Source organism: Branchiostoma floridae, chromosome 13 (genome assembly GCF_000003815.2).
Source record: "Branchiostoma floridae strain S238N-H82 chromosome 13, Bfl_VNyyK, whole genome shotgun sequence".
Taxonomy (NCBI): Eukaryota; Metazoa; Chordata; class Leptocardii; order Amphioxiformes; family Branchiostomatidae; genus Branchiostoma; species Branchiostoma floridae.
Window position 1 is genome coordinate 8,595,660 of NC_049991.1, and position 26,857 is coordinate 8,622,516.

Genomic DNA, 26,857 nt, shown 5'->3' on the forward strand with positions numbered 1-26,857 from the left:
GCATTATCCTGGTGGCGTTAGGGACAGTCCTTGTACACGTATATGTTCCGACATAATGGCCTGTGATGTCCCTATATACACTCGGCACAAAAAGTTTGGAATATCAACTTTGGTATATCATATTTTTGTTATTTATGCATCGATTTCAATGTATTATATATCAATAGAAAGCTTGTGTGATTTTCTTTCCCATGGTATCAAACTTATTATGATTGTTATCACATGAAACGAGCACAAGGCCTGCTTACGTGAGTGGGTCACGAAAAAAAAGTGCCCAAATTCCCCTACTTCTGTTCAACACTGCATCGTCATGTTGATATTGGAGCGTGTCACTGGTTCAATCAGTCCTCTTTTCACCTCACATTTTGTATACGAAACATACAAGGTTTTAGTACACTTGAGTAGGGTTCATCTGCCCTTTCAATAGTTGGATGGCAGAATCAAAGCGTGGATGCGGCAAGGAGAACCGCACGCTGACAAGGCAAGAGTAACTTTCGGCATTTGGTGGTGGAGGCAGCGTCATGGTGTGGGTGGTATAACCACCATAGGGTAAACAAGACTCGTCATCATTCCAGGCAAATTAATGTGGTGACATATAGGGACACCATCCTCCATCCAGTAGCAACATTCTACCTCTTCAATATTGGACCAAATACCATTCTGCAAGATTACAACACCAGTCCACACAGAGCAAGGACCATTGGATGCTGGAGCACAGTCTTAGGGTGCAATAGCCTTCCTACGGCTTATGGCTAGCACTCGATTGATCACCTCTTGCCATGGTTAAGATTTTTTGCTTGAATAAAGATTAATAGTAGCTTTGATTGACATGTCATGTTTATTCAACTTGCCTTCATTCACAAGTCAGTACTGACGGAAGAAAATGAGCAGAATGGAGTGATTGGCTTTAGTAGGGTAATTTTGGCACTCTATCTGTAGTACCCCCTGTACGTAAGCGGGCTTAGTCCTCGTTCCATGAATTTACACTCATAAAATACTCTACTCAGATATGCTAAAAAGAAACTTGGATGTTCTGTATACCAAACGTTAGGTGATAAAAGGATTGATTGAATCATTGTCACCCGCGGCCATAACAACGGTTGAACCGGACGATACAGTTTTGAACAGAAACAGGGGAATTTGGGCACTTTTTTTTCGTGACCCACTCACGTTAGCAGGCCTAGTGTATGTTCCATGACTTAACAATGATAATGAGTTTGATACCATTGGAAAGAAAATCATGCAAGCTTTCTATAGATATATAATATATTGAAATTGATGCAGGAACAACATAAATATGATCAACCGAAGTTGATATTCCAAACTTTTTGTGCTGAGTGTAGTATGTTCCAACACTCGTTAGGGAGTATTGGAACATAGGAGAGTCACTGTGGCAATCATACTACACAAACTTTAACTTACAAAATTGAAAAATATACCTGTAAACATCAAATTTCTCCCCTGCCTTCATGTATGGATTCTTGAAGTGTTCTGGTGCGATGTGAGTTATGGTCCCACACAGGTTTCCCTTTTCATCTCCAATACTTGTGAGGGGCTTGTATTCTGCCAAGCCAAAGTCTGATATCTGTACAAAATAAGAGAGAACATTCAATGTACTGCATGTACCAGGCACATATTAAGATAATCTTAGCTACTGCAGTTATTGTATTTCTGCTAAGATCATCAACAGCAATATTTTTATTACATCTACATCAAGCAAGTCATTAGTACTGAATGACATTTGTGCATCTGAATGTCCCACAAGTCTCCTTACAATTGTTGTTACAAAATTCATGAATTATGATAATTGACACAATGTATATTTTGCCTGAAAATTTATGTGCATAAAACACCTTAATCCCAAATCATTTAGCAGGCATTCAGCCCTGTTATATTAAGTAACACTGACATACCTTAGCATGAAAGTCCTCATCCAAGAGAACATTCTGGACCTTGAGATCCCGGTGGATGATCTGTGGATCCAGGCTGTGTAGGAAGTTCATCCCCAGGATGGTTTCCTGAAGGATTCTCCACTTCAAAGCCCAAGGCACATGTTTCACACGAGAAATCAGGTCACCCACAGAGCCATTGGCCATGTACTCCATGATCATAGCTGTGAAGGTATCTTCAATGCACACCCCATACAGGCCTACAACAAATCTGTTTGCATTTCTTGCTCGATACATGAAGTTGGCCTCCTCCATGAGGGCTTTGCTGCGCCTGAAATTAAAGAAGGTATCATCATCAGGTCCTTGTATACTTATAAGAAAAGTCACAAATTAACATTTTGCCATACTTGTGCACAACTTTCCATTTAAAAAGTTTTGTTGTAAATTGATCAACTTACTGTTACAGTACTAAATAAATTTGCATTTAATACCCAAAACATCTTTTTTTTTCATCTTCTCATTCCAGTCATCCTGTTTGTACATATCAAGCAACAACCCTTAGGCTGGCATATTAACAACCAGGTAGTGCAATTCCCTTCTTCTTGCTGCATCATTGCTGGTCTGCCATCACCAACCAATCAGGTCATGGGCAGTCAAGAGGCAAGGTGTTTGGCTTGTGATCCTCCGACAACAGGAGTGCAGTATCTGATTGGCTGACAGATGGTCAGCATGCACTAACACAGAGAAGGACATAATGCAGGCCAACACACCAAGGTCGTTGCTTAATACATGTAAATAAGCGGCATTTGACTTCTAGTTGGGTAGATTCTCCGAGTGTTTTGCGACACTTAGGAATACATATTTTACCTAATGGATTGTTCGCGTGATGAGGAATTGAGTTTCTTCACTGCCACATCCACCATCCACTTCTTATGGTAGCCCTTGCACACTTGTCCAAAGGCACCTTTTCCAACAACATTATTCACTGTCAGGTCTGAGTAGCTGATGGTGCTGATTCTTCCTGGTCCTCCACTTGGGTCTGCATTGAAAAGGGGAAGCAAAAATAAAAACAATATTAAGCACTCAGAGTACATAACATGTTATAATATATATTATACAAAGCTACAACAGAAAAGAAAGTGCAATTGTGTCAGACAATGAAAAGTATTCTAAGAGCATTATGTTTGAATTTCAAAAACCATCATTAGCAACTACACGCAATGTACATTTACCATACAGCACATCCTATCTTATCTTATACAGTGTACTTCTGAATTACAGTGTAGGATTGGTAACCTTTGTACCCCAAACAGATTAAACTCCAGTCCTCAATGTATCTGAAGACATATTGCTAATGAATTATTTATACGAAATCTTTCGAGTAATGACAAAGGAGAGAATAATTACCTTCAACCACTCTTGGTGGTCCTTCTCTAAGAATCTGCAGCGCAGCTGCTGCTATGTCCCGAATAACAGACGAAAGACCTCTGTCATGTTTCATGGCTCTCAACACTTGCTCTGCTCTTGTCTCCTTCTTTATGATGGTGCTGATGTGGTCACTGTAGGAAAGCTTCTGGATGCACACGATTGCAGCTTCCTTCTCTCGATCTGTCCCAATTTCTATCAGCCTGATGAGCAAGTCCACCACACCATTTGTGACAAATACCTGTTTGTTTTCGTCATTACGAACAAGGCCACCCAACATGGTAGCAAGCTCGAAGGCAGGATAAGAGTATGTTCCTACCGTTGCATCATGATTAGGATGGTCAAGAGCATCTTTCAGCAGGGACACAATCTGCTCTGCACCATCTACATTCACTCTAATGAGATGCATGTTTTGATTTTCAACAATGAAAGCCAAACAGGAAAGTGTGATGAACCTGATATTTGCATCTTTGTGCCTAAGGTAAGGTTTAAGTGCCTCTGCAGCACCACAGCGAGTGAAGCACTCCTGGTTGTCTGGTGTTCTTGCACAGTTGGCAACGATAGCAAGAAGGGGTTGGATCATTGGACTGGTGCTCTGAAAACAGAAAGATCCAATGGTAAACAGCTAATAATGGTGCCAACTTTGTGTCTTAATGTCTTGGTCTATAGTTACTGTACTGCGGTCCTCGTTGACTTGACGGACGAATGACACTAACAGATGCACAGTGATAACTGGAGTTAAACAGAACAGTGTCATATATAAATATGCACTGTGTGTAAAAAAAGCTCATTGATTGATAACTGTAGCTAGCATACATGTAAAGGAGATGGCTGATATTATCTAGTGCCTTAAACACATGATCTGTAAGCAGATTTTTTCTGACATTGACTGATCATAAATCATGGTGCTGTGCTGCAATTTAATGGGCTGGTCACATTTGGGCATTCTTGGGATAGTTGATATACATGTCGTACTGGGATCTATGTGACATCACTGTAGTAAGGCAAGATTACCTGATTTTGTGCATCTTTTTGAAGAGCCACAAGATCCTGTACAAACATCTGAAGAAGACCACATCTTCCCACAGCACGGCAGAACTCAAAGCTCATTTGTGTGCATTCAATTACAAGCTTTTGCAGAACTTCAATGCACTGCAGTGAGCTGGCAATTGTATCACCATTACTTCCATCACTGACTGTGGTGGACAGGAGTTGCAGATAGTCCATAAAGATTTGGGCTCCATCAACGTTGGCCAAAGTGTCTGCCATCAGCCGCCGGTCTGCAATACTTTTATATGTCAGAAAGGGGGCATAGCAGTCATTCTCCAAAGCGTTTTTCAAAGCATCAAGGGAGTCAAGGCTTTTGCTTTTCCTCGTCAGCTCTATGGCCTGGCCCATCTTCTTCAGAACTGGAACCATCTCTTCCCTTGGTGGGGCAGGTGTGTCACCTCTGCCATGGCCTGGTGTGTCAGACTTGTCACCTGCAATGAAATTCACATACCAGTCCTCATCATGATTCAATTCATCACATAAAGTATCAAGAATGAAATGATACAAAGAAACCATGGCAAATGCCATGTGAAAGCTTCTCATCACAAGTACCAGTTTAATTTTTAGAGGCCTGGGGTTATTTTAATTAACACAAAAAAAAGACTTCATCTATTCCATTATACTCCTTTCAACTAAAGATACAAAATGTTCTCAAACACTATTTGGTACAAAGTTGGTAAAGGACGCGAACACCACATTATTGGCCAATTTCAAAGTGTGTATAATTGCCACGCAGGGTACCTGTACTTGACATGATTTTCACGTCAACTATTCCAGGTACCACATGTACACATTCTTATCATTGAACAACTTTATACCAAATGGTGTTGTCCAAATCCCACCCAGCATTGAGAATACCTCGGCACCATGTTGTAACTTGCTTGGTGAAAGGAGTTAAAATGTACAACTAACCTTTCTTGCCCAACCACTCCATAAAAGCATCATGAAGAGGCCCAGTGAAGAGTCCACCAATGTCACCACCCAGCTGCAGCAGCTTCTGCATGACATCATCTTGTTCATCATCATCTCGCTCTCTCAACTGTAACTCTCCTGCACATCTCCTGCAGTATCCACAGTCATCGCAGCCGGCATCTCCATTGCCACAGCCACACAAACTGATACAGGGAAACAGAAAGCCAGAACATCAATGTGAGTTCTCACAGGTGGATTAAGTTATCATAAGTACTTGAAATTAATCACACTTCTTACGGCCTGCCCTACATTACCACAACCAGAAGTGAGGGGCCAATTAGCCCCAGGCATCAGAGTTTGCTTACACAAACTCAAGTTATAGATACATTTGTGTATGTTGAACATTGCCTTATACAAGCTAGATGTTAATTGCTGTGCAGTATCTCTTTAGGTTACAATATGTGTAACTTAACAATTGGAAGAATTTGAAGACTGAAATCTACAACAAACCTGCCAGGATGTCTTCCAGGTTTGCCCCGTGCAGGGCACAATCTCCCATAGTGGGTACACTCTCCACATTTAGCACAAAGCAGGCAGCGGCCCCTGCTCCAGTCATGCTGTCCTGGGGCACAGATGGTAGCTGACTGCCAGTCTCCAGTACCTACGTGGCATTGTACAATGTCATATGTAAACTGTACAAATGACCAATATCACAGAAAACAGAAGATTCTGATTGAATCTGAAACATTTTTGTGTGTGTAATGTGTGTGTGGAGGGATCCTGCAAATAACATGATTTAATTTAGTACATACAAGGTGGACACTGAAGAAAGGTTGTGGATACTACCTGAACTGTTTCCAAAATCTACCCTCTGGCTGGTTCCTTGAGTAACAACAACAACCAAGGAGACCTCCTTGCAACAACTGTGTCTTTTTCCTGGTTGTGTAACCTTCATTGACGCAACATAGTATACAGTGACTGGATACAATGTACCAGATAATTCTCTTATCACTTCAAACAGCTTATAAAACATGTATATTACATGCATGTATCTTGATGAATTGGCCTTGGTCCGGGCAAGCAGCCCACGATGATGATGATGATAGTACAAGGTATTATGAGTGACACATGTGAAATATATTACATGTTTGCAGCAATAGTTCCAAAGTACCTACCAAGTCCTGGGTTGCCCATTCTTGTCAGTAGATCTGGGTTAAAGACCCACACCTTCCCTTGGACCTTCACTCTTATTCTCTTCTGACTTACAATGGAGTGGAGCCTTCCAGTCTTTCCACAGGTCTGTACAAAAGGGGGCACATTGTTTTGTAAAAGGGAGCATCAATAAAAAATAGCAGGGATTCTAGGCAACTAATTTGCAGCACTATGTACAAATCTTACATGTACCATATGGATTTGGGGGGAGATCAATGTATTTTATTTTATTGTACCAAAAGCATTCTTGCATTCAATCCTCCATGTTCTTCAGTTTGGAGAAGCTTGAATCTGTCCTGGTCTGACTCAACAAGAACAATGTCCCCAACATAGAAGGTGTCCTCCACTGGGGTGACTCTGGACAAGACATCTGGATTGAAGCAAAGCCTACAGGGGTAACAGAGCACGACAAATATCATTCCACATCTCAAACCCAACCTGTGAAGTCACTGCCACATACAATTAACAAGCTATTCCAAAAAAATGTGCATCATTGAGATTCCACACTGTAGATCTACATTCATGCAAAATTCATAATCTGATACTTTTTTAGTATCTTTGAGTCATATAGATGCTGCTTTTAACAAAATTAAGAACACAGGCTCACCTTCTCACATTGAATCTGACATAGACATCCCCGTCCCTGTCTATGTAACTCACTGAACCAATTGTCCCAGTTGCCTGTGGATTGAATGTAATTTTTAATTGGAATGGTGATGATAAACTAATGCAGCAGATATAATGAGATGTACCAAAAGGTAAAAAATCAGGAACATATTAATTAATGAAATCCATTTAATTTGTTTAATTCAGCATTCAATATTATATATATTAATATTAAGTATTTTCCGTATCTTATGCATGATTGTTTGGTTATGTCAACCTGTCTCTTATGCATTGTATTGATATAGAACAACTGAAGATATAAACACCAGAGTATGAAGCTAATTGTGGATAAAAATAAGGTCAAGGTAAGTCTAAATGTGACTGTACGGGACAGTACCAGTGGGTAAATTATGTTTTAATGTGCACCTCTTCCATTTGGTCCACAAATCCACCATGTCCATCTTGCATTCTCTTGAGTTTGTCGACACTGACACCAATCTTTACCATGTCCCCTCTTGCAACAGCCGGATTCGCCACATCCCCAGATCCGAAGGCCTCATGTACATCTGAAATATTGAGAAGAAACACTCGTTCTATACTGTACAAATCAATAAAGTAAACATCAGTTCTACATCTGAAGGCAGGTGCCTTCTATTTGAGTTATGAAAACAGTAAAAAGGAAAATCTGTACATATGGCTGTACATGTTTGTACATGAGAATTCTTACCTTGTGCAGTTGCTTTTGTGACAAGTGATATGTTGAGAGGGTATCCTTTATGCCCAATGCTTACACGTACAACATCGTTGAATGGGTAGGTGGTTTGCACCTGTCCAACCTTTCCAGCAGCCTACAATGTAAATCAAAATATACATTCAAAGTGCGCTCAAAATTAACATTGCTCTTTCAAACATATTTTGAGAACAAAAAGGTTTATATGACTTAAGACATAAAAAATAAGCACAATAAGATTGTTTTTGACAAAGAACAAATAATTTATTGCCATTTAATATCATTTGAAATATATATCAGGAGAATAATGTAAGATTTCAATGTCACTCACATCGTAGTAGCCTTCATCCCATGTGACAGTCCTCTCCTGCACATGTTTGATTTTCTTCTTGTCAGACTCAACTTTGACCCAGTCTCCAACCTCCATGACACCACTAACATCTACTACACCACATTCCTCTGGAGCAAGCTTCCCCAAACTCAGAGGGTTGATGCACCACCTAATGATCACACATGGGGATTACAAAAATTGTTAGCACCAGGGACACGAACACACATTCACAGTCAGCACCATGGATAGAGAAACACAGTCAGAACCAGGGACAGGGAAACACAGTCAGCACCAGGGACAGGGAAACACAGTCAGAACCAGGGACAGGAAAACACAGTCAGCACCAGGGACAGGGAAACACAGTCAGCACCAGGGACAGGGAAACACAGTCAGCACCAGGGACAGGGAAACACAGTCAGCACCAGGGACAGGGAAACGCAGTCAGCACCAGGAAAATGGAAACGCAGTCAGTACCAGGGACAGGGAACACAGTCAGCACCAAGGGACAGGGAAACACAGTCAGTACCAAGGACGGGGAAACACAGTCAGCACCAGGGACAGGGAAACACAATCAACTACAGGAACAGGGAAACACAGTCAGTACCAGGGACAGGGAAACACAGTCAGCACCAGGGACAGGGAAACACAGTCAGCACCAGGAAAATGGAAACGCAGTCAGTACCAGGGACAGGGAACACAGTCAGCACCAAGGACAGGGAAACACAGTCAGCACCAGGGACAGGGAAACGCAGTCAGCACCAGGGACAGGGAAACACAGTCAGCACCAAGGACAGGGAAACACAGTCAGCACCAGGGACAGGGAAACGCAGTCAGCACCAGGAAAATGGAAACGCAGTCAGTACCAGGGACAGGGAACACAGTCAGCACTAAGGGACAGGGAAACACAGTCAGCACCGAGGACAGGGAAACACAGTCAGCACCAAGGACAGGGAAACACAGTCAGCACCAGGGACAGGGAAACACAGTCAGCACCAGGGACAGGGAAACACAGTCAGTACCAGGTACAGGGAAACACAGTCAGCACCAGGGACAGGGAAACACAGTCAGCACAAGGGACAGGGAAACACAGCCAGCACCAGGGACAGGGAAACACAGTCAGCACCTGGGACAGAGAAACACAGTCAGCACCAGGGACAGAGAAACAGAACAAGGAGATTTCAATTTAGAAGAGGCTGTATTGTGACAACATGTACTCAGAACTGATGTACAATGAAACACTGCTGTCTTTCAGACATCTTCCTTACTATGCCTCTTTAAGCATTGCATGCAACACAAGTCATTGATGCTTTCTTAACAACTTCCAATATGCATGAAGAAAATATCGCAAATCTTAGGAGAAATAACTTTGAAGGCATTATACAGATGAGTTTGTACACCTGCTTTATAGGGCTGGGCGTCTTTTAAGTTAGTTCTTTGACAAAATGCACTTGATATCTTATACATGCAACATGCAACACAATTGCATCACCATCCATGTCAATCTGATGCACAACTCCAACTTGTTCCACCAACTGTTTGTGGTCAGAAAGGATGCAGATTCAGTGAAGTTTACAAATCAAATTTGACTTAAACAGAGATTGAGAATAAAGTTGATCAATTTTACATGCAGTTTGATAAAATTCTACATTCACTTGTTCAATGTCTCGTCCGTATGGACAGAATCTGAACATTTTCTGAAAATGTGTGTAATAGGTGTTCCTTTACTCCAGGTAAAAGTATAGTTCTAGCAAATAGTAGCATTAAGATGAAATATCCTTTGTAAGAAACTGACCTCAGCCATCTTGTTGACATATCCTCCATGGCCAGCTTGATTGGTTTTAAAGGTTTCCACATCCAGGTCCACCTGAACATGGTCCCCCTCTTTTAACTGGCATACAGTGGCTACTTCTTCTACACCTCCTGTAAAGGTAAAGTTGGTAAAGTTGCAATAATAAGTTGTCACAGACTATAAAGGCTAAATGAATAGTATGCATTTTGCTAATGGTAAGTTTTGAGCTGCTCATAGTCCCAACCAAGTGTTGTAGAATTTCCATCCCTACCCCTGCCCACATGTGAAATATCATGAGGATCCATCCACAACTTCTCAAGTTATGCCTGGCAATAAGCACACAGATGAACGGTGAAGGTAAGTTAAGATATAACTTACTGTTCACCCTATACTCTTGACATTCTCTTGTGCATTTTCTTACGTACACACTGGTAAGGATTGTTTACTTGTAATGAAATAAGAAGCTAACTGATGATATGAACTCAAGGTAAAAGTTGTAGTCCTTATTCCATGTAAATTTGAGGACTTCTTACATTTTGTTTCAGGAGCACAATTGTTGAATCAGTACGTACTGTAGCAACAGTTTATTTCTTACAGCTTTAATTTCATAATGTGAACCAACCTTGCAATGCAGGTGTGAGTGCTTCAGCATTAAACCACCAGCTCTTGTAGTTGACTTCCACCTTAACTGTTTTCTTCTTTACTTTCAGCACACATCCTGTCTTTCCAAGGGACTGAAAAAGAGGTGTAATCTACAGAAGCTTTCACATACATGTAGTTTACTTAAAAATGGTGTTGAATTAAAAGTCCTTAGTCTAGTGTTCTGATAACATTATAGTTATTTTGTAAATTAAACTAAATATTTTATACTGCTTTAAAATGCAGGCAGGTCAAAGTTTTGTCATCAGTTAAGTACACTATTCCATACATTTAGCTGTATTTAATATTCCTCATGACTTGTTGTGTGCTTGTGTGCATGTACACATGTACACAATGTACCATGTGTCTGTGCCTTCTATCTGTGTGCATGTGTGTCACAGTTCATCACAGTGCATGCGTATATTGTGTATGCGCACATGCTGTGTGTGTGTGTGTGTACTGTGTCTGTGTCTAATGTTGTTTTTGTGTGAGTGCATCTGTGTGTGTATATGTGTGTGTGACGTGTGCACATGCATGCACACTTGTTACTGACATACCGCCTGCATGTCATGCTTGTAGCCACCATGTCCTTCTTGAAGCCTCATGACTTTTCTCTCGTCTTTGAGCACCCTCACGAGTTCACCTTTCTTTATCCATGCTCTGCCTTCTTGCTGTCCAGGTGAGGTTCTTTTAAGACATCCTGGGACCAACGACCACCTGTAGGCATCAAGTTACATTAAGAAATAAGAACTCAGTTAAGAAGTAATTGCTAAGAAGGATGTTAGTCTAAGAGAATGCTCATGCTCATAATTTTTGTACAATGATTGTCTGACATGAGTGAATATAGGATTGTGTGCAATGCCTTTGGTACATTTCCTTTTGTCTTTGTCCTAAATCTGTTTACTGGAGTTAATAAATTAGTGGGAAAAGAACGATAGCCAGACTATGACTGAATAAAGTACAGCTTTACAAAAGTGTATTACCTTACACCGCTAGGATACTGGACAGTCACACTGTTTTTAGTGGATTGTACAACAGTCCCTTCAACACCAATCACCTAAAGAACAAAAAAAAATGATGCTCAATTTGTAGTATAATGTGATGAAAATCACACCACATTTAATGACTGATAGTAGCAGGTAGTCTTACCTTCCGCATTTCCTCATTCCAATGCAGCCTGCTTTCCTCTTGCAGCATGCGGAAGGTGTCAGCATCTATGTCAACCATCACTTTGTCTCCTTTTGTCATGCCATGGGCAGTGTCATCTTCCTCTTCTTCTCCAACTTAACACAAGAAAAAAAGTGGTAAATACTTGTTTCTACACATTTTGAATTTTCTATAATCTGCAAATTAAGCTAGGTGTGATGTGACTTTATAGAACCGAAGTATCCATTTGACATACCACCATGCCTCTTATACAATGCACGTAACAGCTTCCCAAGCTCCCCCTCCTCAGTCTCCTTTTCCTCAGCAGGCTCTCCTGCACAAGTACGACACAGTCCACAGTCTGCACATCCTTCCTCTCTGTTCCCACATCCACAGGGGCTGCAGGAGATTAACATTAATCAAGGATAGCATAAGATTAGAAATATCTTACCAACAAAATTAAACCAGAAATACCTTGTGTCATTAAGTCATAGCTTGTATAAATATTGTATTTTGTCCCTTGCCTTAATAGTTGTTGATATCAACTACTAATGCCTGAAAAACAGTGTAACTGTTGTATTGTTACAGTAACATTTGCCGATGAAATAAATTTTGAACAAATTATGACATACATGTATGACATGTTTGATTCATGTTTGATTGATTGAAATGCACTTGAAGTAAACTGTTCTTTAAGGCCTACCATCTTAGTGAACACTTCTATATCTGTAAAAAAAATTTTAATGTTAGACACTTTACTCACATATATTGCATTGTTTTTCTGGTTCCTCCTATTGTATATTGGAAAGCATATTGTGTTTTCCAATTACCTGCCAGGAGAACGAAGAGGACTCGCTTTTAAGTTACAGCTGGCTCCCTTGTCTGTGCACTGGCCACAATCTGTGCACACTTTAGCTACACCACGTTTCCAGTAGTGGAGGCCTTTTTCACAAGCTTCTCCTGTGCAATGTAGTCAAAACATATTCAATTATTATTGTTATATGACATTTCATAACAGTGATGGAATTTGTGCCTGAAATGACTTGTACTTTTATTTCTGAGATTCTACAAATAAAATTGGTGTGTGCAAACTATGGTGGGAGATACAACCTCATGACTCAAAGTAAAAATCTTTAATTTAAAACATAGTAGTTTACCTGGTGCCCTCTTCACCTTCCTTAGAAAATCTGTAGTGAATTCCGCTGTCTTTCCTGTAATATTCCTGACGCAGATGTCACCACTTACAGTGATTTTCCTCACTCGCCCAGTGTTGTAAATGCTCTGAAACAAATGTAACGGTCATATGATGAAATAAATCATTATAATATTCACTTCTTGTTGTTGTCATTGTATTCACTATCATAATGATACATGTATAATTACTTTTCAGTAGACCTCTTTAGATTTACCTTCTTTTAATGAGGTGGCCTTAGGGTACCTAGTATAATTCTGAGTTTTATTCACTAACCTCATTACCAGCCATAGATCTCTCTGTCACCAAGTCCCCTTCCATGATGATGGAGGCATCAGGATCAGTGGTACCCACCTTCTGCAGAGCTGCTGGGTTAACACACCACCTAACAGTGCATTGTTAAAAATAGTGTCAGACATATGTCCGAATTTAACGTCAACAAATTAGAAAACCATACGGTTGCTGAAATCGTACAGTTTGACAATTACAGATTTTCATTCAAACTGATTGAAGATGGTCAGACATTGAATGTGTATATCAAAAATATAGTAAAAAAATTGCTCTTACAACTTCTTGTGGCTGTTGAACCGCACAATCACATCTTCTTCGTCATCAAGTCGGATAACCACTCCATCCTGCTGGATGAACTGAAAAAGTGGTTGGCAAAGTGTTATATATTAATTACAATGTCTTATATACAGTGTCACCTGACAATCAGTTGTTTAAATCATGGCTGCTGACATTATGAATTGATTTGCTGTCATTCAAACTATAAATTTCAGTAAATTCTGTTTTTTTAAACTGTCTTGTAATTTGCATCAAGGCTTTTGTTAATATATGTCATAATGATTATCATTATTTGTAAGCTATTATGACTAAACAGGAGTATCACAATGTAATTCACTGGCAGATGAAGCTTGTTTTGGCTATCATTGCATCAAATGTTTCCTTAATTTTTCTCACTAGGAGAGGTTGAATGATTTAATATACAATTGTGCAGCAAATTTGCCTTTCCATCATTATTAGATTGAATAATTTATCTATCATTTTTCTTGCACTGTTTTCCTTGATATATATATAAAGCATTTAAAACACAAATGAATTGTGCTGAAATATCAAACATACTTCTGCCAAGTCTCCTAAGCCACCATGTCCTTCCTGCAGCCACTTGAGGGTTTCCACACTGTCTACCTCCAGCCTCACAACATCACCCTCCTGAATGGTCCTGTTACCTTTGTCACATGCAGCCTCCTCATCTACACAAAAGACATTAAAAGAAGCAATGACAAACATCAATAAACAATGTCAGTGGTATAAACGTTGCTCCAAATAATCATTTGTTGCAATATATCAATTTTCCTGTATGCTAAATACTACACAATCACACCTGGTTCAACAACTCATGCCTCACTATACCTGTCCAGTAAGTGATTATCATGTAAACCTTAGCTTAAAGATCTGCCTCTCATACAGAAATCACTTCCTCTTCTTGTTCTTTTGTGGCTCACAAAGAAATTACTTACCTACATACTTTACAGCAATGGTGCTTCCATAGACATCTACTGCTGCCCAGATACGGCCGGACACATCCACCCCGCTGAAGAACAACCCCCTATCTTTTGCGTTGATGGAGTAGAAGACATCTCCCGATGAGTCGACCTTGTACGTCACCACATTTCCCTGCTGTGCAAACCTGTCGTGAAGAGGCTTTATCCAAAACCCAGGCTTCTGAGCCAGGTCTGGGTAGGAGTGTGATGGTAGAGACTCAGCATCTATTGACTCCGGGTCAGTGAAGGTGAAGCCGATTCTCAATGATCCTGTGAATTTCTTGGTTTCAGTGATCATCAGATGAATCTGCTGCCCAAATTTGATGGGGTATCTGCTAAAACAGATGCCACTGCACAAGCTGTTGGTACTGTGAGCAGTCATGCCCTCCTGCTCAATGCAAATATTGTTGCCATGGATTTTTGTATTGAATGTGGGATGATTCTGTTCCAGCTTTAAGATAGGCTGCTTTACCTTGGCCTCCAACACCTGTTTCACAGCAGGTGTTGGCAAGGAGACTGAAGGGGCTAGTCCTGCAGGGTTGTCCGGACTTTCACTCCCAGCTGGGATATTTGACTTGGCTTGACTTTTCTGCATGTCTCTTTCTGAGATGGGACCAGGCTTACCAATCTCGGTCACCATCCTTGAACTCTTACTTGAATCTGACGAGCCGTTGCTTGTCACTTGAGTAGGAACAGTTTTCTGTGAGGGTGCTCTCCGTTTGACTTGAGCAGGGTTTCTTGAACCAGCAGAAACATTTGGAGGACTATCTTTTTCAATTGTCAGTAAGCCAGTGGGGGTAGCTTCTGTTTGAGCATCTTCAGCAGCATTGGCCTCTGCAGTGGAGGGCTGTTCAGAGCTGTTGACTACTGGTGATTCCACACTGGTGTCATCTTGACGTGCCCTTGACGTGTCAACAGTCTGGTCAACCACGTTTTTGTCTGACACGGAACCTAACTCAGAAGCTGTCTGACTTATTTTCATTGGAGAGGGGTGGTCGTTGTTATTTTTGAACGGCTGCCCCCAGCCCGGTGATTTACCCATGATGTAACCTGCCGCCTGATTGGTTGACACAGGGGATTGGGTGTCAAGCTGCATGTCCAACCCAGGTACAGTCGAAACAAACAAATTTTCCAATTCATTCTTGAGATTGGAATGCTCCTCCTCGAGATTTCTGAGACGTTCTTGCATCATCGCTGCATAACAGTCTATCTTTGATGGCCCGATTTCCAACTCATCTGAGCCCCTTGTGTGAGGTGGATGAAATGTGTTCTAGGCCTCAGCCTGATGGTGGTAAGGAGGATCCCTAACCCCAGGAAAGTAGTACATCTGAGGGTTACCAGCAACTTGTCGGAATGGCTGATCTGTTCTGTCAGCAGGACCCTGTTGCTGATGCTGACCGGTGTAGACAGCATCTCTTGGCTGGTAACCGTAATAAGCCTCTCTTGGCTGCTCTCGGTAGTAGCAAGGCTCATTTCTTGGTGCAAAAGGAATATGGTTGGCAGGTGGTTGTGTTGGATTCGAGAAGTATTGTGCACCAGGTGAATCATATCCACTTGATCGCCTGTCCGTCGGTGAATTCTGGTGGTACATGTATTCTTCATTACTTCTTTCCTCGTAATCTGGCTGCCAGGGATGGCCTCTGCTGACATTATGCTGTTGTATGGCATCCTGAGCTCTGCTAGAGCCGCTCCTTTCTTGTAGTATAGGATGAGTTCTTGTTGACTCGGGGGCTAATAATAGTTAAGGCAAAATATCATAATTGATAATATTGTAAGAGACAATCTAGTTACAAAGAAAACAGCAACCTGACTATGATATACTTCATACTAAATACCACATTGAATGGTAAAGCTGGAAGTTGTTCAATCAGTAGTGCCAATAGTCACATAGTGACTTTCAATGACAATGCAAATCTTTTATTCCAGGGTTCATTTCAACCTACCAGCATAGTGGTTATGATGTCATATTCAAAACCATTTGCAATGTGAATGTAACTAATAGCTACAAAGAATCAATCACAAGCAATTTTGACTTATGAGTTAAAGTTCTTAAACTTTCACACTAGACGTGCAAAAGCAAGAAAGTCACTCAAAATTATTTGAATCTTGCAACAAGTACAATTAAGTACCTATTATATATATACATATAAGGATTCTCAATTTCTTATTAACACTATAGTTATTTGTGGGGTAACCTATAGCAATAAACCAGTCATACAAATTGTATTATGGCCAGTATCTACAAGTAGCTCAGTTAACTGTTGATGTGTATGCTGCATGACTCAGGTGAGTGTGTAATTGGATGTATACAAAATACAATGATTGAATGTGCTCTCACTTTCTTATACAACTTCACGCATACACATTGTACAGTTCATACTGGAACAATTTTGCTGATTCATTATCAGATAATTCCCCAACTGTAGTGCACACTCACCTTGCACAGGAGTACTCTGGTCTTTGCTGTGGTGGGTAGGAGCACAGTCACAGTAATCACATCTTTGACCTCGGGAGCTTGGCTGGAACTCTGTACAGTCTCCACAGTTTCTGCAGTCCCATCTGTAGATTCCTCTCTTGTCCTTGCCCATTGTTGGTGTCTTATGTGATAGCACTCTTACAGACGAGAATGCTACTGTATATCTACAAACAACAAAATGTTCTTAGAATACTGTAAAATCATTAGATGACACCTGTTAATGTTGATTAGGTATTTATCTTAGTCCACATGTTAGTGGGCTGTTAAAACACACAATGTGAACTTGTAAACATATATATGTACATATAATGATATTTTTTTAAAACTATATTCACATGTATAATTATTATATAATTTGAACAAAAATTCAATTATTATTATAAATGTTTCCTCATTCATTATGCTCAAATTTACATTTATCTATGCCTATGACATTCACCCCTATCTAACCTTAATGTGTCACAGGTATGAAATTTACAGTTTATCACAAAATGTTATATCATTTGCATAAATTATCAAATTTGGCCCTGGCTAGACATTCTAATCTTCTGTTCTTCTATGAATGATCATCACGAACCAGGTTATATTAGAAAGTTATTATACAAAGTTACAAACTTTTAACACAAAAAAATAACAGTAATTTTTCTCATTAACTTTTCCTCATACAAATTTGGCCCATATCTGCATGATTTACATTTACCATGTTTGTCTTCATAATTGGCAATTTAAATATTGAAAGTGGCTTTCTGAATTCATTATATAGGAGAAAAGAGCAAAATCAAATCTCACTATTACTAACGTTTCCTCTTTTATATTATGCTTAACCAAGCACCTGTTATGTACACTCTGAAAAGCGGAACTTGTTTCTTTGTGGACTTCCAGCGGGAATTTCTACTTGTCATTTGTTTACTGGGCCACATAACTGTGCCACCTTTTGTTAATTAAAAAAACTAAATAAATCGGCAGCTATTAAAGAGAATGGCCAGTATACAAACTAAGACAAATTTTGTTTTCTACTTTGGACTTTGCATCACGCTAGTACAGGACTAGGCAGTAAGGGCGGCACAAACAACATGGCGGCGAAAATAGTGATCCGCGGGGACTTCCCATGCCGGGGATTTCCAACAAATTTCAATCGCAGAAAGAAAGAGCTGCTTTACCCATAATATGTCATTTTATAAGTATTAAGTAAAACATTTTATAGTAATACTGAAAACACACAAAGTAGAAACAGAAAGTAGGGAACTTAATGGCTATAATACCGTCGCCCCGTCCGTGATAAAGAATTGTCATGTAGTTAAACGTTACCCAATATGTGCCTTTACGGCTTTAGCTTTCCTTAAAATCGTAGGCTAGAATGTCATGCTTAAAAACTTACATTGTTTCAATCTACTTGTACATAAAGTATGTGATTGCTAAACGTATTTTGTGAAGAAGATTGAGCCTTAATTTGGGGGACTGCGGCTCTCGTAGTCACATTCAAAACGATTGTTCAAAGTGAAAGTGAAAGTTTTGTTACGTCAGATGCGTAAAATGTAAATAGAAAAAAATCGACAATAACGACGCACTTATCAGTAAGACGTGTGGCAAAACACATAACTAAAATGTACGTTTAAGTCTCAGAATCAATGTTGTACAAATGTGGACGAGGCAGGCACCGACCATACCCATTACGCAGGCTTCGGGTCAAAAATACAGGCGCTAGGCGCAGAGCATATACTTCAAGTTACCATGAACGTAACGCGGAAGTGAAAACTCGTCATACATGTGTATGTACTACTCAGTTTTCCAGCTTGTCTGGAGACTTGATGGAATGGAAGTTCACGTTCTATGTGATTTCTGCGGTACTCACTTCTCGGGACGAGAACTGTTCCTTCTACTGCCCGTTCGGTGACTAAGGTACTTTCCACCTGCCGTCTGATAAACTAGTACCACAAGAACGACGGTATAGCACTCGTTGGCCAATCAGCTACCGACAAAATGAGTCATCGATGTGAAACTGACCTCTCATTGACCCCAACTTTTAAAGTTTCTTTCTTTTGTCGCCAGGGCCGACAGACTTACAATCGGTAATACATAAGAAGATATCAAACGTCTATCCGGCGTTCATAAACTCGTATTTCGTACTTAAGAAAGTTTGTTTTTACCGTCGTATTTATTGCGTGACTTATTTGTTTATCATGCGCTGCGCACCAGGCTTTGGTAAACACCACTGTGGGGAATCCCCTCAGTCGTCGGTAAGTCCCAGTGAAGTCATTTATATCGAGCTCTAAATTCTGGAACCTTCTTAGAACACACTGGCCGATGAACAAGTGAGTATCCATGCATCAGTAATCTCTTCTACCGCCGAGTGCCACAATGAAACATAATTTAAGATTTCGGTAACTTTTTTTCCCCCTGGAGCAACTAAGAAAGCGCCCAATACATATAGCCCAGGTGATATTATTGTTGGAGGTAATGCTCAAGCAATTATGTTGAACTTAAGCTCCCTTGTTTAACAAACATTCCTAGTGATGAAGTATGCATGGCTTACGCTTTTAGGAATAATTTGCCAATTAATTGTTACGAAAATCCCAAGGCTAAAATACGCGAAGTAATGTTAATGTTGCGACCGAGTGGCAGCTTTCCAAACCCGGAAGTGCTGCGCTGTGTGGATACTTGAAAGAACATAAAATCGGGAAGCGAATCAAATATAAGACATGCATTTGATACTGTCACCTACATGTATATAGCACCGTTGTGAATTCTCTAACGTAGTAGTCCCCAGTAGCGATACAAAAAATCCATGACAATATGTGTTATGTTGCGAGCTTTTCCGAAATTTCAATTATGTAACGTTATGCCTTTGTACCGCTTACTGTGTGTTTATTATCCATTTGTCTAGTACTAGTGTAATCGTTTTCGCACCGTGTGCGAAAGAGAGTTATTCTACTGAAGGTGTATTGAAATTGTACAGTGTTTTTCATTTGCGTTGAAAACTCCAACTTACAGCACGTTACTGGTTCTAACAAGTGCGCAAACCATTACGTCGTCGCGGTCCAGAGGTTGTCTTGAAGAAACATTACGTCATGTATACAATGATATCCCAGAATTCTCGATTCTTGGTGAGAAAGCAGAAACTTGTCAATGAGCAAAGTCCCTATGCCATTCTATACGAGGCACGAGTCTTTTTGGACAGGTAAAATCACAAGAGCTTCATTAATGGTGTAAAGGCGTTACAGCTACGTTTGAGCCTAAGGTAATGTATCCAGCAGACAGAATCTCATTGGGATACTAGTCCTTCGCTACAATTTACTTAATATAACGTTGGAAGTGTCTTGTTGCCAGGGTCATTTTATCACGTCCTATTTTCTGTCGTACAGCCCAAAACACGTAATTCATTTCAGGCTTTTCTTGACCTTGTTTTCGAATTAATATAACAGAAGAGTGTAGCACAGTCTCATTTCTTCCTTTTTTATGACTTAGATAATTGCCACAACTGTCTGGAGGAAGTTACTTTCACTTTCATTTTCAACAGGAGTTTGAAGCATAGCACTTTCATTGTTCATTGACAGTAATTGCTGCTTCACAAAATCTCTACAATGAAAGAGCTATTTGTGCATTTTAATTAATCTAATGAGAAGAGAAAAATAGTAGTTACAGACACAATAAATTAAGCTCTGTATGTTTTAGAGTTTATAGTATATCAATTTTGCTGGTAGTCAAACCTGAATTCAACAATCACTCAAGGGACTAAGGAAAATGGTTTCTGAGGACAGGTGGTTTCTGAGGACAGGTGGTTTCTCAGGACAGGTGGTTTCTGAGGACAGGTGGTTTCTGAGGACAGGTGGTTGCTCAGGACAGGTGGTTGCTCAGGACAGGTGGTTGCTCAGGACAGGTGGTTGCTAGGAACAGGGCTGGGTTAACTATTGAATGATATGGAGGGAGCTATCTTTATGTGGTGTCGACTGGAGGGTCCCAAACCTGAGGTTTGATCGTAATAAAACTAAAGGTATATTTTGTAAATGAGCAAGTTCAACTTGTGACACAATGTAGTGACTCAGTCTTTTCTCCTCCACAGAAGTCTGGAACAAGGGCTCTGTCAGCAATTGCCTCCATCAATGATGAACTGTTAGTGCAAGGACTTGCATCATGAGAATTTGATCAGGATCTGATCGAAGCAATGGGCAAGGACAAGAGAGGCATATACAGAGGACGGTGTATGCGATGTACATGTAGTGAGTACGTAGTCCACCCAAGCCCAGAAAATCATACCTGTGGCTACTGTGAATGTGCACCTACTCAACATGAAGAAATTTCATTCTCACCAGCTGCAGCCAAAGGTAAGCTACATGTAGTAGTAGTGCAGTTTGAATTGACCTAACAAATTGTAATCATTGACAAAATCATACCAATTAAGTACAAGTAGTTTACATATTTACCATATAAGATTGCATGAAGACTTAAAAACAATGAATGTTGTAGTCATGATCAATCTGTTGTATGCAATTCAATTTGCCTCATTAGGGCCATATTGATTTGATTACGTGAACTGTATGGATCACACCCTTTCAAGTAACCCCAAATTCATGTGAGCATGCAAAGAATAAAAGTTGGGCCAAAAAATATGAATCTAAGTAGTCAGGAAGCTTGAACAAAAGTCTGAATACACAGATATGGGGAAAATTGCTTTCTACGAAATTTTGGCCTGCACAACACAAACCTTATTAGGAGGTGACACTAACTTTTTCTACCTACCTAGTTCCTAGTACCTAGTATAGACCTATCATACTATGGCCCAACCAATAATCTTATCCTTTTAGTATTCTGAATATGCCTTTTGGCACTTACTAGTTATCAGTGAAACAAAGTAAAATAGAAATTTACAAAGCTCTAATATGTCATGGAGGTATGGGGTTCCTTGTTGTACATGTATTAACTAGACTTGGACTGCTCCTTCCTCCTGCCACATGTTATTGGGAACAGCATTAGGAGACCCATTACCTGCCTCTGCCATGTCGAACCTAATGGAATAGAAACATAAGTAGACTTGGACTAACTTTTGCTTATTCAATATTGTAACATTTTGACTAGCTATCATGTAGGTAAACTTGGCACCCAGTTACCTTCTGTGTTTGTAACACCTTCACAATGTTACATGCATCTTAACCGAGACAGTGACACCTAGGTTGGAACACTTCCCCCCAATCTAGGTTACCATCATCAGGGCAAGGTGCCGTATCGGGCATATCAAACCTTGAGTCCACATTCTGGTCAACTTACGGACAAACCTGCAGCACGAAAAGAGCCGGTCTACAATGGGAGAGGACCACATAGTCAGGAGCGATTGTACGAAAGGAAGCATGGAAGTCAGGAGCAAGATAGTGACCCAAGTCATCTTCATAGGATCGAGCATGTGGCAGGAGGAAGGAGCAGTAAATACTATGGCAAAGCAGTAGACGCATACAGCTCTCAGCATACCTGTGTTGGAAATTTTGAGGAAGTTGAACCAGACCTGTATTCAGGTGAACCACCCAACAGTGACAGTGGGCATGGAACAGGTATGGAACCATCCACACCCACACCCACCACCAAACAATTTCAAAACGGAAGTCCATACAGCAGTTCTATGGTATATCAGAACCGGAACCAACTACATGGCAGCCCCACTTCTCATGGACATAGAGGATACTATGGAAGACCACCGGGAGATTTCTACGGTACAAAACAGTACAATGACAAGTATACTGGTGGGAGCCATGTACATCAACATCACCAACCCCAACCATCCGCAAGATATCTGAACCAACAAAGGCGCAGTCTGTATAAACAAAGGCCAGCAGTGAAACAACAGCATTCTGACTCGGCTCAGCACCAAGGTGAACACCTTGCCAACCAGCAAAAGTCAGCTATTTTGGAACAGAATCAGCAATATGGTGGCTATGTTTCCCATAAATTAGGCAATGAATGTGGTGGAAGCCCATCAAGTCCTTACTTGCAAGAAAGGCAGCGGAAACAGGGAGAGTTCATGCAAGACAAAAGTGTTCCATATCAACCTTCTGACACCTATGATCCTCAACGCCACAATACTCTTTCTGTCCACTACCAGCAATTGCATCGGGAAAGGTCAAATGGTACGCAGCTTCATGATTCTACTTTGCCAAATGAAAGCCATACTTCTCAGAACAGTGGCAACACTGGCAGTCCTAGTACCCACCAAAAACCAGTTCTGCAGGGGGAATCACTCACAGGTTCAGCACAGTCCTATGATTCAAGTCAGTCCTACAGCCCCCATATTTCTCACACCTCACCTGAGGGAGGTAAGGACATTATGGCAAAAATGAAACATTTGCACCAGAAGCTGAGAAAGCTTGAAGAGGCACAAACATCAGTTAAAAGAGAGTTACAGAACATCATAACTGGTGTCATCAATTTACCAGTGTCAGAGATAGAGATGAAGGCAAGTATGGAGCTTCTACCTGTCCAAGCAAACCATTCTGATAATCTGGTCCAGCTGCTACCAACCTGGAAGGAGCCGTTGCAAATGATACCTGGCGGTTTAGTTCCAGAAAAAAAATTGATGGAGGCTAAATTGACATTACCATCATGGCAAAATCCTCTCATCCTGGGTACAGATGTATCGAGAGGCAAGCAAATTGGCTCTAGTCTGGGAATAAGACCACTTCATAGCATTGAACAGGGCCTACAACCAGTGGCCAAGCCTTTGGTTAACTACAATTCTGACACTGATGGGAATAACCAGTCGGGTGTAGAGGACATAAGTAGAAAGGACTCAAGAGAACATGATATTGGCTCCAGCCAGGGCTCTATTCTAGTTGAAAGCTCTGAGCAAGACATGCAACAGGTGTCCAAACTTGAAGACAACAACTCTGACAGTAACGGAAACAAACAGTCACCACCAGGACAAAACCAACTTGACCAACATGTGGATGTATCTGAAGACCAACAAGGTAGCTCAAACCTGGAACCTAGACCCCTTCCTAACCCCAAAGATTCCCCACAACCATGTGTTAAACCTTCAGATACTGTTTCTAACAAACAGTCTGATGAAAATGGAGGAATGGTTCATGTTGAAAGAAGCGCAGCAGAGGGTGAGTTTGAATCTACATCAAAACAGACTTCAGAGAATGAAACAGAATCCAGGCAGGATGATGGCTCCAGTTTGGACTCCATCCCAGGTCACAACTCCGAACAACCTGTGGTCAAATCATTAGGTAATCATTTGGACACTTATGAACTTCAAAGTGAACAGTCAGTTCATGATCATCTAAACCTGCTAACAGCAAAACAACCCCCACAGGAAGACATAACAGGAGGGGTATTGAAGGAAGAGGGCTCCAGTCTTGGCTCTACTTCATGTCCCAGCTCAGAACAGCACACACAACAGGTGACCAACCTTGAAGACAGTAATTCTGACAATAACAATACCCATGGTTCACTTTGTGTAGAAAGAAAGTCCATGGAGACAGAAATAGAATCTCCAGACAAACAGTACCCAGTAGACCAAGAGTTAAATATGTCAGGAGGGCAACATACTGACTCTAGCCCGAGATCCACACCACTTCCTAACACTGAACTGTCTTTACAATCAATGGCTGACACAAATGTAAATGATTCAGGCCATGTCAAAGAAAACCTGATACAAACCGAGGTTGAATCACCAAGAGAAAGTCCAGTAGACTTAACAGAAGAGGGGTCAAGACAGCATCCTGTGTCTGCTGAGGGATCCACACCATCTCATGACTCTGACCAATCCCTGCAGCCAGTCGTCCAACTGAAAGATGGTGATTCTAACAGTGATGTAACAACCTTCATGATGACTGGTTCTGGTGTCTCTGATGTTAGCAGCCTTAATGTGACTGACAGGCATTTGACCTTTGTTCCAAACAGCAGCCAAGGAACCAAGCTGCAGTTACCAACCTCAGTATCTGACTCAGAGACTGAGGAATATTTCTCAGCTTCTGGTTCAGAAATGGAGGTGGATGATGATATGCATCTCTTACATGCTGGGGTGTTGCAAGACAAAGCTGTTTCACATTCAGAGGAGTCAATAACACAAGATGAACCTGTTTCAAGTTCAGAGGTGTCAAGGAAGCAGGATGAACCTGTTTCAAGTCCAGAGGTGTCAAGGAAGCAAGATGAACCTGTTTCAAGTTTAGAGGTGTCAAGGAAGCAGGATGAACCTGTTTCAAGTCCAGAGGTGTCAAGGAAGCAAGATGAACCTGTTTCAAGTTTAGAGGTGTCAAGGAAGCAGGATGAACCTGTTTCAAGTCCAGAGGTGTCAAGGAAGCAAGATGAACCTGTTTCAAGTCCAGAGGTGTCAAAAAAGCAAGATGAACCTGTTTTAAGTCCAGAGGTGTCAAGGAAGCAAGATGAACCTGTTTCAAGTTCAGAGGGGCTAACAAAGCAAGATGAACCTGTTTCAAGTCCAGAGGTGTCAAAAAAGCAAGGTGAACCTGTTTCAAGTCCAGAGGTGTCAAGGAAGCAAGGTGAACCTGTTTCAAGTCCAGAGGTGTCAAGGAAGCAAGATGAACCTGTTTCAAGTTCAGAGGGGCTAACAAAGCAAGATGAACCTGTTTCAAGTCCAGAGGTGTCAAGGAAGCAAGATGAACCTGTTTCAAGTTCAGAGGTGTCAAAAAAGCAAGGTGAACCTGTTTCAAGTCCAGAGGTGTCAAGGAAGCAAGATGAACATGTTTCAAGTTCAGAGGGGCTAACAAAGCAAGATGAACCTGTTTCAAGTCCAGAGGTGTCAAGGAAGCAAGATGAACCTGTTTCTTGTTCAGAGGTGTCAAGGAAGCAAGAGGTACATGAGAAAAAATCAGAAGAGTCAAAGAAGACAGTGGCATCTGTTTCAAGTTCAAAAGAGTCAAAAGTCCAAAATGAACCAGTCTCAAGTTCAGAGGTATCATGGAAGAATGACGACCTTGCCTCAAGTTCAAAGGCATCAAGAAAGCCAGACACATCTGTGTTAATGTCAAGGGAGAAGGAAGCCATCTCAAGTTCGGAGGAGTCAAAGGAGCAAGGTGAACCAGTCTTAAGTTCAGCGGAGCCAAGGAAGCAAGAGGCATCTGGCTTAAGCTCAGGGGTGTTAAGGAACAATGATGAACCTGTGTCAAGTTCAGAGGTGTCAAAGAAACGAGGTGCATCTGTTTCAAGTCCAGTGGTGCCAAGTCTGATGGTCTCAATTGAACAAGATGGAAAAGGCACAAGTGCACAGGCACCAAGAAGGCAGGGCACACCTGTCTCTACTACAGACCAATCAAGAGGCCAAAGTGTGTCTGTCTCCAAAGCTGGAGGGCTTGAAGAGAAAGGTGTTCCTGTCTTCAATACAAAGACTGCAAGGCAAAGTGTGTCAGTCTACAGCTCAAAGACAGTGAACACACTATCATCAGATTGTGGTCGCACACACACACGGCTCAAATGGAAAGATCAACATGATACCTTCCATCCCACAGTTCACGGAAAAAATATCAAGATCGGAAACAATGGTACAACTGCACGAAGGGACCAATGTTACACGGATGGTATTTGCTTCACCAAGTTTCCAATCAAAATGGAATGTAACATCCACCTGAAGATTGTGGAGAGCAAGAAATTTAGAGGTTCCATGAGAATTGGATTCACTTCCAACAATCCACAGGACATGTCAGTTGAGTCACTACCAGCACATTCTTACCCTGAGGTTCAGGAAGGGTTTTGGATAAAGCCTCTTCATGACAAGCTTGCACAGCAGGGGTATGTGGTGACGTACATGGTGGACTCATCAGGTGATGTCTTCTACTCCATCAATGGAGAAGAGAAAGGATTGTTCTTCAGTGGAGTGGATGTGTCTTGCCGTCTCTGGGCTGCTGTAGACATCCATGGCAGTACCATAGCTGTGCAGTTTGCCAGTGAGTCTTGAACTTCCATCTAT

At 41.1% G+C, this 26,857-nt stretch overlaps 3 protein-coding genes across 3 annotated transcripts in view; 1 reads left to right on the plus strand and 2 right to left on the minus strand.

The window, feature by feature from the left end:
• Nucleotides 1-8,320, minus strand: part of LOC118429440 — a 10,289-nt gene extending 1,969 nt beyond the window's left edge. The window contains exons 1-13 of the mRNA XM_035839926.1: nucleotides 8,156-8,320; nucleotides 7,822-7,942; nucleotides 7,521-7,660; nucleotides 7,096-7,169; nucleotides 6,725-6,875; nucleotides 6,452-6,575; nucleotides 5,787-5,937; nucleotides 5,277-5,479; nucleotides 4,329-4,795; nucleotides 3,297-3,909; nucleotides 2,757-2,928; nucleotides 1,914-2,220; nucleotides 1,404-1,585 (exon numbers count right to left, since the gene is read on the minus strand). Of these exons, the coding sequence (XP_035695819.1) occupies nucleotides 1,404-1,585; nucleotides 1,914-2,220; nucleotides 2,757-2,928; nucleotides 3,297-3,909; nucleotides 4,329-4,795; nucleotides 5,277-5,479; nucleotides 5,787-5,937; nucleotides 6,452-6,575; nucleotides 6,725-6,875; nucleotides 7,096-7,169; nucleotides 7,521-7,660; nucleotides 7,822-7,942; nucleotides 8,156-8,251 (2,801 nt within the window). The 5' untranslated portion in view covers nucleotides 8,252-8,320. The remainder of the gene's footprint in view (nucleotides 1-1,403; nucleotides 1,586-1,913; nucleotides 2,221-2,756; nucleotides 2,929-3,296; nucleotides 3,910-4,328; nucleotides 4,796-5,276; nucleotides 5,480-5,786; nucleotides 5,938-6,451; nucleotides 6,576-6,724; nucleotides 6,876-7,095; nucleotides 7,170-7,520; nucleotides 7,661-7,821; nucleotides 7,943-8,155) is intronic.
• Nucleotides 8,321-10,549: 2,229 nt separating this feature from the next.
• Nucleotides 10,550-17,104, minus strand: LOC118429441. Its single transcript, XM_035839927.1, has 12 exons — nucleotides 16,906-17,104; nucleotides 14,445-16,199; nucleotides 14,047-14,177; nucleotides 13,489-13,568; nucleotides 13,198-13,306; nucleotides 12,887-13,010; nucleotides 12,560-12,689; nucleotides 11,986-12,128; nucleotides 11,733-11,866; nucleotides 11,567-11,640; nucleotides 11,141-11,300; nucleotides 10,550-10,678 (listed from the first exon to the last, which is right to left on the minus strand). The coding sequence occupies exons 2-12, from the start codon at nucleotides 15,658-15,660 to the stop codon at nucleotides 10,550-10,552; spliced, it is 2,430 nt and encodes an 809-aa protein (XP_035695820.1). The 5' UTR covers nucleotides 15,661-16,199; nucleotides 16,906-17,104.
• A 1,722-nt stretch (nucleotides 17,105-18,826) lies between these two features.
• The window catches only part of LOC118429444, a gene marked incomplete in the record, with an annotated part of 40,353 nt that continues 32,322 nt past the window's right edge, over nucleotides 18,827-26,857 (plus strand). Inside the window, 3 exon segments of the mRNA XM_035839929.1 lie at nucleotides 18,827-19,256; nucleotides 21,005-21,266; nucleotides 22,137-26,834. Of these exon segments, the coding sequence (XP_035695822.1) occupies nucleotides 21,107-21,266; nucleotides 22,137-26,834 (4,858 nt within the window).